Source organism: Fopius arisanus, unplaced genomic scaffold (assembly GCF_000806365.1).
Source record: "Fopius arisanus strain USDA-PBARC FA_bdor unplaced genomic scaffold, ASM80636v1 scaffold00030, whole genome shotgun sequence".
Classification (NCBI taxonomy): Eukaryota; Metazoa; Arthropoda; class Insecta; order Hymenoptera; family Braconidae; genus Fopius; species Fopius arisanus.
This window is the reverse complement of record NW_011887769.1, coordinates 753,080-765,096: the sequence shown is the minus strand read 5'-3', so window position 1 is coordinate 765,096 and position 12,017 is coordinate 753,080. Positions and strand designations below refer to the sequence as shown.

At 35.4% G+C, this 12,017-nt stretch overlaps 1 protein-coding gene across 10 annotated transcripts in view; it reads left to right on the top strand.

Annotated features, from left to right (window-relative positions):
- LOC105265489 (atrial natriuretic peptide receptor 1) overlaps window positions 1-12,017 on the top strand; it is an 80,897-nt gene that overhangs the window by 27,901 nt on the left and 40,979 nt on the right. For all 10 annotated transcript variants that reach the window (XM_011302993.1, XM_011302994.1, XM_011302992.1 and 7 more), the window contains 5 exons: window positions 7,589-7,703; window positions 9,849-10,183; window positions 10,751-10,842; window positions 10,948-11,086; window positions 11,195-11,276. In XM_011302993.1, the coding sequence (XP_011301295.1) occupies window positions 7,589-7,703; window positions 9,849-10,183; window positions 10,751-10,842; window positions 10,948-11,086; window positions 11,195-11,276 (763 nt within the window). The remainder of the gene's footprint in view (window positions 1-7,588; window positions 7,704-9,848; window positions 10,184-10,750; window positions 10,843-10,947; window positions 11,087-11,194; window positions 11,277-12,017) is intronic.

The following is a 12,017-nucleotide window of genomic DNA, read 5'->3' as shown; positions in this document are numbered from 1 at the left end:
CCGAGGGAAAATGTCCTGCGCATAAATTTCAAGATTGTGGGAACAAGGAGAAAAACAAGAAAGGAGCTCGAGTTATAACTTCATAATCATAAAGATGGTTAATTACGTGTATATTCAGTGAGAGACAATATTCTAGCATCTGCTCATCCTTGGCTTTCGAGTTTAACAGTCAGTAGTAAACTCGTTGTTTTTATCACCGCTACGATCAGCTGTGATCTTGCCCTCGTTTCACCAGTATTTCATATCCTCGTAGAACAATTTCATTAGGGATATAATCTCAAATCTCGATGTTGAAATGATAATGTCTCAACTCAAATCTCGTACAACCTTTTGTTCAGTGGCTTCAAGATTCATACTTGATGAAAAATTGAACCAACCCATCGATTCCGCAATTTAATCAATATGTCCGTTCATATCTCCTGTGTTTTTAAATAAAAAATAATTTTTCAATTTTTTCATTCACATTTTTTCAACGAATAACTCTTTTTGTTTCTATTTTTACCGCAAAATTTTTTTCCTTTTCTGGAACTTTTTTCCATTAGCTCCATGATTTATAGTCGAAAAAAGTTGATTAGTTCATTATCTCTGCGATTTAATTGATATATCAGTTTATATCAACGGATTTGTGAGTGGAAAATTATTTTTCAATTTTTTACTTTCCATTTTGATAATGAAAAGTTTTTTCTATTTCTATTTTGACCACAAAATCTATTCTCTTTTTGTCGAAACTTTTTTGTCATTGGTTTACGATTTATGACTGATGGATGATTGAATTAATATATTTTTTGCTCGATTTAATTGCTATTTCACATCATGTCTACTGATTTTTGAGTAGAGAATAATTTTTATATTTTTTTATTTACTCCAGTCGATGAAGAACTTTTTGTTTCGACCACAAAATCCATTACTTCCACGTGCCATCCATTTTATGATTGATCTCTCATGAAAAATTGAAACAATCCGCTGTTCTCTGAATTTCATTGATATTTCGGTGAAATTTTACTATTTGGTATAAAGAATAATTTAACTCTGCCATTCGTAATTTAACATAAAAAACTTTTCACTTTTATCACAAAATCCATTAATTTCACGTGGTAATTGCTCAAAGGTATCTTCTTGATTTTTTATTCGTAGATCGCGAGGTTGTTAACGAGCGACGTGTCTGGGGTAAGTCCGTGTTGCAAAAAGAAAGAATTATTCAGCTATATTTTCATTAAATATCCTAGTTTCTTGTATTCCACGGTTCCTTAGTTTCTAGTTTCTCTCTGGTTTCGTCTTTCATCCTCTGCTCTAAAATTCGCCGTGAATTTGCATCCGAAGATGTGTCTTTACTGCACGTATTCAACTCGTGCCACCATTTCTTTTAGTTTTTTTTTTCGCTTCACAGTAGATTAACCCCGGACGGCGTCAGACGGCCGTTTTACATTGTAAACTCTCGAATTAAATTCAGTATCTTCTTGCCATAAATACTTATCACACTGATGTGACTCCCTGTCTTACACCTTCAAAACTTTCACAACACGAATCACTAAGTTAGAGTGTAATTATGTAGTTATAGCCGTTATTTCTTATTTAATTCACCCGAGCGTTCTCTTTGGATTACTTTTCTAATTATATTTTAAAATATCATCATAATAAATAGTAAACGCGAGTTTAAGGATCGCCATATAAAAATTAGGTAAATTGCTGGTTTAAAGTGGTGTTTAACGCCCACTCGAGGTAATTCTAATTAACTAAAGTTCTTGAGGTATTTCAACAATTAATTTTTCCCCTCGGAAAAGTTTTTCCTCGAGAACTATTGCGGAAGCGACTGGAATTTTTTTTTTTCATGGAAATTAAATTCTTTTGTCTTGCGGCAATTCGAATCGCTATCTGTGGAGGAGTTGGAATTATTTACATTTGCATCTGCATGAAATCTATCTGTCAACGTTTCTTGTCCTACACACACAACACTAATCCGTAAATACGAGATTTAAAAGGTAATGTAGAGGTCTCTGGTCGCATAAATCATGAGTTTGAAAATGTAAATTACAACAATCTTCTAATTTGCAGTTTTGAATACATTAATTACGATTTATATTTCATAATTTACGACCATGTAAATCACAAGTTTAGGTCGGACTTCTTTTTACAATTGAAACCTCGTGATTTACGAAATAAAATTCGTAATTTCCGTTTTTCAAATCTTTATTCAGAAGGCGGAAACTCGTAATTCACGAGGTCAGAACCCGTAATCTACATTTTTTAATTCGTCATTTCCTAGCTGAGAAAGCTCGTAAATTCCGCAGTATTTTCCGTATCTTACGGCTAGTGTTTTCAGTGAGTATTATTTTCAATTTGTCATTTACATAGTAGGCCCCTTCGCAGGGCGGCGTGTGATGGATAGGTCAAGGGTGTGTATTTATGTATGAAGAAAATAACGTGAACTTTTTGGTAGGACGTGTTACATGTGTTCCCAGGGGTTAAACCACAATGGGACGTACCATACACACATTGGTGGTTCAATTTACGGGTTGTGTCGGAGTTTGGTGTACCTCAAGGCGGGATTGCACGTTAGTCAAACTTTATGATCCATTTGACCCCTAGCTTTGTTCTTATCGATTCTGAAGGGATTCGAATTTTTTAATTGCGAACGCATACTCCAGTAATTCACAAAAGCTGTACAGATGAAACTTTACCATAAAATGCAATCCGACGTTATTAAATTTTTTGTTTTAATTTTTGCTGAGTTAATTTGCTTGGCACAAGTAAATATTGGCATTCAGAATATGTGAATTTGCTTGCATTAGTAAAATTCACGACCCACTGTTTCTCTCATGTAACATAAATTACATTTTTGAAAAAAAAGATGAAATAATATTTATTTTTGCATGCTTAAAAAAATATGAATAGATAAATTAAATATTTAATACTGCGGTGATTGATTGACTGTCAAGGCAATCTTCAACGATGAAAAAAGAGTAAATAATATTTTTAAAAACTCGAAAAATAATGTACATCGTCATGTGAGTTGAAAATTATAATTATGCTTTAATGTTTTTTATCCAAAATTTATACAATCCAAAATTTAAACAATTACATTATTTCAGATAGTCATTCTGTGATTGAAAAAAGACATTCAACAGTGTTGGTTCTCAATGAAGGGTTGAGCTGAGTTTATCTGGAGAATGAAAGATTATTTTTGATTATCAGTAATTGTTAAAAATATTAATTTTCAACTTTCTTCACTTGAAATTTGAGGAGTAATTTTTTCACTCGATGAAAACTAGAGAAGACTAACTATATTACTTTCACTGTAATTATTGAAGTGCATGGCCCTTCATGTCAGGAGTTCCTCAACAAAAGTGCCAGAGTGATGGTAGAGCACAGCTCAGATAGTTTGAAGGATTCACAAGTGCCAATTGAATTATTCAGGGGCTGCAGTAAGAGTCCCGGCACTGGCAATCGCTAGATATTTTTATTGAGATGGGCCTACACTCGATAATCCCGACTTTTTCCAAGGGAATTCAATTTTATATCAGTTTTGAATGAATTTGACGTTAGATGGAGATATTATGTAGAAAATACTGCTGAATTAATTGAATGAGTCTCCATTCAATCCGCAAATTGTTTAATCCAGTGGATTCATCTCTTTTTTCATTGTTTAGTAGTTCTTTATCGTGGGAGAACTTGTAATGAGGATGGGAGCTGCGTCTGGAAAGTTGGGAATTATCGGGATAAAAGAAAGATTGACTTCCCCACTTCTCATCTTCAACGTTTTTTCTCATGTTGGAAGCTTTTTTTTTGGCTCTCGATGGAGTTGTCTCTGGTGTTTCGTTGTGCTCAAGCGAATTCGACGGGGGGATAAGCAGGGAAAGAGATTGGATTTGTCTCGTCATGTGTGAGAAAAATAGATACCACTGTCTCGACGTATCACAACGAATAATCCATCGGTATTTCTCGCTATTCAGAATTCTATTCAGGGTGGAAGACTGTTGTTGGCATGGGAATACTCGGTTCAAGGCGACAGTTGGCGCAACTCGGGACTGCTGTCTTCTTATCTCGAGAGATGGAGGAAAATATTTTTTTTTGAGATATTTCTGGGTTTAATACTTTGGAAAAATAGCCATCTTCAGTCAGCGTATCGCAAAATTTCCCGAGAAGAGAAGAATTATTCCATTCAATGCGAGGGAAAAAAGTCTGTGTCGGATATAAGTTTAAGAAAGTTTCCACATACATACATATACATGCATACATACATATATACCAACGGACACGTTCTCGAAATTGCATTTTCCGAATTTTCGGGTTCTAAAAAAAAAAAAAATTAAAATTAAATTAAATTAAATTAAATTTTAAAAAATAGCATCTAAACTAGAATGATTACAATGTTTCCATTCGCAAGCAAAAGATGATACATTCCATTATAGATTTTCTGGAATTTTACAAACCGTTTAATGATTTTTACAGAATAATCGAACCAAAATGTGCATTATCATGACAATGAATTATTTGTTTAATAAAAATTGCGTCAATTCAGTAGCCGAATGAATAAATGAAATTTGAAGATGATTAAGAAATAAATGAACGAAGTAGTGGGTAGTTCATTGTCCAAGAAATTGGTAGTAATGACAGAGCTTTCTCAAGAAATTCATTCTACAAATCGCTTTCCCCTTGAAAAAACTCAGCATTGGAACGGCAGAGTGTAGACACAATCACTGGGTCGAGAAGCAATAAAATGATTTAACGATGCAGCGCGCTGTAAATGTTTACCTAGCACCAATATCCAACGAGTTTAAAAAGACGAAATCCCGGACACTGGCGTCACGATTGCTGTTAACGATTTGAATTACACCTAACGAAAATATACAGAAAAGCCAGATATAAACATTTGACGCTACAATAAATGAATATAAATTCTGTAGATTTTTTTCTTTAGCCATATGATTGTCGTTTGGGGTCACGATTCCACGATTCCACGATTCCACAGGGATTCCGAGACCTCTGAAGGTCCTTCCGGGGTGGAAGAGTCTGTGGGGGTGAGAGACCGAGAATTCCAGGAACGCGCCCCGACTTCGAATCTCCATTTATTCATTCCATGAATTTAATGGAACAGTCGGGTTGATGCACCAGTGGAAAATTATTCAATTGTTATCGCCGAGTTGGCCCAAGTATTCTAAAAGTCACAGTACACATGAACAGCTCCAGCTATTTGATTATAAATTAGTTTCAGCAAGCCTGAGGTGAAACAGACAGGCTTTCCTACGACATGACAGCCTTATTCCATTTCTCCTTTCTCTATGCCATTGACAGAGACAGATGTATCCCTTTGAGCCCCACTTTTTTTTCCACACAGAATTTATCATTTTCGTTGGCAACTGGTTAAACATTTGTTGATCTAATTGGAGGACAAACTGGGTGATCATCCGGAAGTTGACGTAATTAATCCTCTCTCCGGTGGTAAACACCTTGACCATCGGCTGATTAATTAAACCTCGCAACTAATTCCATTGAATTCAATGGAATTCGATTTAGTTTGGTTGACATCACCGTGATTTCCACCGGTTTAATTTTTCTGAATAAAAAAAATGGGTCATGTTTTTTGTTACCGATCTTTTTTGCATCGCTCAGACCTAGGTTTATATGGTTGTGTATGAAACATTAAGTCAACCGTTTTTATTATTTTGTTATTTTTCAATTTTATAATTAATTTTTTATGTAGAATATATCTGTATAGGGGGTATTCTGAGTGAACTCAACCCGGTTCACAATTTTATCTCCTTCGATTGTATCGCCGATTTTTTTTCATATTGTACAGATTATTATATGACTATGTAGAGTTCGAGTTCATTCAGAATATCCTATATATATATAATGTTTCTTTGTTATACAATAAATATATATGTATTCTGATACAACAATTAAGGACAATTGAAATATAATTCGATAATGTTTCGATTACTCGGAGACTTTCAGAGGTTTCATCTGAAAAACGCAAAAGATGGATTGTCTTTGAAATTCATACAGAATGTTGATATACAGCGGAATTGTTTATGAATTTCCTCCGATTTTTTCAGAAGTGATTTTCGATTTATTAATGATCGACATCTCCTCTTGTCCATGGGTTCTTTCGAAGATTTATAACATTAAACGATTATATATAACCATCTTAGGTGGTAACACAGTTTTTGATTAAACTTGAAGATGCCCAGAAGAATCCATGTTGAAGAGGAGACTTCGATTGTTAATAAATTAGAAAGGAAATCTGAAAAAACTTGAGGGAAATTTATAGACAATTAATTCTGTTATAGTCATCAACATCCTGCATGAATTCCAAAGAAAATTCATCCTTTACCCTTTTCGAATGGAACACCTTAATCCGTGTTTTCTACTAAAAAAAATCCGTATAAAATATTTACTAGTATTTCATATTTACTATATAACTCATAACGAACAATTGTTTATCAAATAGAACAATGATTTACTCTCATTATGTATATATATATTAGGGTGGCCCGTTTGAAATCCATTTCCAAATTTCGCTTTTTCTGAACCTGCATATGATAATATATAATAAATAAAAAAGGCCACAGTTTTTATCTTAATTTTTTACAACTTTCTTGGAGCAGTATTAATTCAAAATTTCGTCAGAAATTCTGACCTACTGATAGTTTCTTGGTATAAACATTGATGAAGAGGTAATTATATTATGACAGTCATTTTTCAGGTCAAGTTACTGAGTCGTTCATGCAGGGTACATCAGCCATTTTTCAGACATCTGGCCAAACTTTTTCCAAGCGAGACTAAGTCGTTTATTGGTCCCCTTAAATGACTGTTTTTATATATATATATATAGTATATATGTAGTTGTTTAGTTAGAGAAAAATTCTAAGTGTTTTCGATGTTCGTGTTTCATAATAAATATTCTCCGAGGTTTCGTGATGTCTCGAGAGTGCTGCACACCTTGTCTCACCACTTCCAGAGTAAAGACAAAGGTCGAATCTCTCCTCTTACTTGTTTGTATTCCCTCGGTGTTTGATGTACATCTCAATGCACTTTGCGCTGAATTTTCGTCTCGTTTGAAACGGAAGGCTGGTACAATGCACCCCTCCCCAGCATCTGTAGCGTTATCAACACCTCGCAAGATGTTACCTATTCCACAATTTCAGACTCATCTACGAGAAAATAAATGACGCGAAACGTAAAAATTGAACAAAAGCATTGCGCACGCCTTATCATTGAGCTCGAAGAATTGCTGTGGTATCTTGAGTATTTGCACTTCACCTCGCCTCAATATAATAATGAATACCGGTGCACAATATCGCTGAGTGAGCAGCCATGAACTGAATAACCAAAAGTGGGCAAACTTGATCAGCCCATTTGGAAAATCCACTTCAAAGTAAAATGGAACACCAAACTCAAATGCTTCTTGACTTACTCCTTCACTCTGCACACTCGATGAATTTTTTTAACCCCTTGTTTCAAGTTGATCGCACTACTTACGCCTTTCAACTCTTTTTTTTTACTCTCCATCGCGACAATATTTTAATGTGTCAATACTTGTTTAATGATGGCATTTTTATTCCTGGTTTTTTTTTCTTCGTTTCAGTTGTCGTCATGTGTGCCAATTCCACAACGATAAGGGAAATCCTCTTGGCAGCTGAGGAACTGGGAATGGTCGACTCCGGGGAATACGTCTTCTTCTCGATTGAATTGTCATCCAGGTGAGTTACCACTTTTTTGCATAGTTTAGAAAAGAAAAGGTGAGGGTTAAATCGTATGAAATGGAGAATAAATCTGTGTACGTATGATTTTTTAATGCATTCCAAAATGTAAAATGAAATTCATGAATTTTCCGAAGACTTACTTCCAATGCGATTCGCGGATAAATCATTTCAGGAATATCTCGTATTTTCCAGGGATAGAAAATCGAAAATTTTCCAATTTCCGTGTATTTCTAATAATTTTAAAATTTTCCTGAAATATATGTCACCAGAGTAAAAACTTGCAAACTTCAGTCGACATTTATAAACCGCGTAGTTGCAAATTTTCATGAATTCCATCAGTAAAAAAATATATTTAAAAAATGCATCTTCCTCTTGAATTCTTTAAAAAAAAATTCTTAGAAAATATCAGTAATAGAAGATGGTGTCCAAGTGGGTTAAAGAAAATATGTCCTCTTCTTTCTAATTTCATATACTTTCTTTCGTTAACCTTGAAGAAAATTGATTGTTTTTTAATGGTTATTCGATCACGAATAGAATCGGAGATACAAGATATTTGAATTCAAACACCAAACGAGACAAAAAAAAGAACAAATGGTGCGAAAACTCTGAAAAAATCCCAAATGCTTTTCGCCCGGCTTTTTTACAAAAATGGAAAAAAATCTGTACCACCGCAAAAAATCAGGGTCTCATTTGAAGAAGAATGCCCCATATTTCGAAGTACCCAATGCGACACGTTCTTGTACAGATTTCTTCAGACATAATGTGAAATTTTTATCTGGTTAAATCCCCGAAGAGTTAAATGAAAAAATCTGAAATATCCCCACCCATAACTCTGAAAGCTTTCCATTCTAATGGACAACAAAATTACCTCCCACCCGTGAATACAGCAGGATAAATGCAAGATACTTGTTAGCGTCAACTTCTCTGGTATCTTAATCCAACCCCAGTCTGGCTGTATAAATAGCCGAGTGACTAGACAGCGCAAAATTGTTTAAGAAAAAAAGCACCACAAACTCCCACGGGTAGCTGAGCGAGGGTTTGAGTGGTTCAAAGTGCAAGTTAGCACTCTCGGAGTGTTTGTGCGAAATGGTTCATTGGATTAACCCAGGAGAAGCTGAATAAAGACCCTTGCAATATCCAACTCCACGGCTCACTGCACCTGCATTTGTTTGTCATACGCACTGACAGATATCAATGCTCCACCGATCTTGATGAATTTGGCGAAGCTGAAGATGGCTTCGCACACAGATGACAGTTTTATCGAATTTCTGATGAACTCCAGAGGGGAAAAACGTTTTATTGTTCTCTTTGTCTGGCTAATCAAACTCCTCCAGGTTTTTTTAATACCACAAAGGGAGTAATCAGCCTATTTGAAATATAAAATTCCTTTGAAGAAACCAGGAGAACTGGCTGTTGAAAAAATAATCTCCCCGCATTGGTGAGTGGCTGAGTGACGTGAACAAAAACCTCAAACGATCGTTCATATAGATCATGAGGGCTGATATGACAGTGTATCGTGTGCTAGTGGTTTTATTATCGGAGTGAGGAAGATTTCAGGAGGAGTCGATATGATTGAAATAGATCCATCGCGTGTCACAAAGACCGTGAATTGTTGGCTGATGGTAGTCGTGCTTTATCACTGGAAATAGGAATCTTGGTGCACGTAACAACTGCCGAGGTATAACCATTTGGCTGATGGATAATTCAAGTGCTATCACACCCAAGAATAGACTCACCATTTTTACCCACCATTCGATTGACCTTTGGACAATACCGATTATCGAAATTATCGACATTGAAACTGAATTTATATTTATCATATGTATTGTCATGATTTACCTTTACCTATAGCATTAATCCGCGTCTGAATTTTTTGACAATAAATTAGCAACATGACTCTGGAAGGTGCATCGCATTTTTTATAGTATTGAAAAAGCAATTCCAAAAGTAAAAAAAATATCACTCGATTGAGTCAACGGAGTGTGTAAGCTATTTTTTCTTATGAAGGCAATTTTCAGATTCCAAGGGAAAATATATTTTTTGTCATTCGGTCGAATTATTTCTTTGTTTGAATATTCAAATAAATATTATTTGACATATCTGGACATTTTTGGAAGATTCTTTAAAAAACTCTTTTCACAGCGATAATAACTCGAAGGAAAGGTGGAGAATGGAGGGTGATACTGATGAACGAAATGAAAAAGCGAGAAAGGCATATCAGTCGTTGTTAACTGTAACGGCACGTACACCAGATAACGAAGAGTATCAGAATTTTTCACGTGAAGTTAAATCACTGGCACAGAGCAAATACAACTTCACATTTGGCAGTAGTTTACTGTCAACATTTGTTGCGGCATTTTACGACGCTGTGTTTCTCTATGCCCTTGCCCTGAAGGAGAGTTTGCCGGAGAAACCCGGTGAGGTTAACCTCGACGGTGGAAACTTGACGAGAAGAATGTGGGGAAAAAGCTTCAGAGGTGAGTTAGGCAAATTACGAGATTCTTTGTTGCCATGGGGTTGAAATTAATGGGCTGTTGATGGTCCAAGTGTTATTGTCTCTGACGGCTTTTTTTTTTGGGTGGGGGAATAAAAATTCATGGATCGTTGGTCGTAACCGTGGATTGCTTTTTAGTCAACCCTCGTGGCACTTGTATTTATCATGTCTTAGTCACTAGGATTTATACGGGGGCAAAGTGTCTGCCACATGTGGTAGAAAATACAAAACGAGAAGCGACTTTTTATTTCCCCGGGAATAAAGAGAGAAAATGTGTTGCTCATGGGGGATGATTTTTCATGGATACCTGAGGTACTTCGGGGATGGCATATCCATCATTCTTAGGGGATCAAAAATTACACCCTGACATTCAATGTTTGGTATTAGGATCGTATATCGTGCTGTGTTGCAGAGAACGAAGATTTAAGAAGGGAAAAAATGCTAGTGCATGGTGCAGATTTATTTTTCAATCTTCATTCACTTCTGCATAAATCTGAGGAAAACATGGAGCTGTGGCTCATTCAGATGATGGTTTTTGTTTGGATTATAGGTATTACTGGGGATGTAACGATAGACGAGAATGGGGATAGACTGGCTGACTATTCACTTTTAGACATGAATCCTGAAACCTCGAAATTCGAGGTGAGTTAATTCAGCCATTTTATCTACTCAATCTCGGGTGATTAATGGGTTTATTTACTGTTTGTTATTGGTACTGTTGAATGATCAACTATAAACTGTTTCTAGATCGTTGCGAATTATTATGGAGCTAATAAAACCCTTGAGTATGTACCTGGTAAACGGATACACTGGTCGGGGGGTAGATTGGAGCCACCACCCGACACACCTAAATGCGGATACGATGGATCTTTGTGTCCGGACAATAGTGAGTATTAATCGGCAGTTTGTATGTCTGTCTTTCTAACCACTCGTATGACGATAATTTGCTGATTTGATAGCTCAGCGGATTTTCACTATTCATTCATTTCAACAGCATTACCGGGATACGCTATTCTCTCCATTGTTCTCAGCTCGATTGTCGTTGGACTCGTTGTTGTATCCGTCATCATTTACAGGTATATGGACTTCAATTTACTATCAATTCGACTGCTATATTTAAGGAAAATATGGGGATGCGCACAGATTTTTTTGAGGACATTCAAGGATATTCAGAGTACTGTGTCAATTTTTTAACTGAGATCTCCCAATAATATGAGTTTTTGAAAATCATTGACGAGGATTTAGGTAGCAAAAGATAAAAATTAAACACCGCAATTGTAGACAACTTGTCTATGGAACGTAATCTTTCATTTGAATTTTATTTTGGAAACTTCAAAAAAAAAAAAAAAACGCTGAAAACCCAACGAACCAACGCCCAACCCTGGCCCCAGAATGTTTTCGGAATATAACACGAATTTTGTTTTTTAAATCCGCGGTGAAACAAAAATGTGAGGCTCTAAATCTACATATTTACCAAGAACATGTTTATTATTATGTATTATTTAACAAAAAAATATTAGAAAATGTGATGCAGTCGACAACAATACAAAATCAATATTACGATGTGCCATCGTTTAGCAATATATCCATTTTTTATAATTATTTATTTCATAACCATTCCGCAACACAATTCAAAATCTAAATGGACTAATAAAATAAAATTCGAGCTAAATATTAAGTCGGGTAGATAGTACATGCGGACCTCAATGGTTTAGTAAATATTAATCTTATTACAAGTAATTACAATTTGTAAGGCTACGAAATGAGCGGAACAAATATTTGGATCGTAATAAATTGTGAGAAATACTTGAAATACT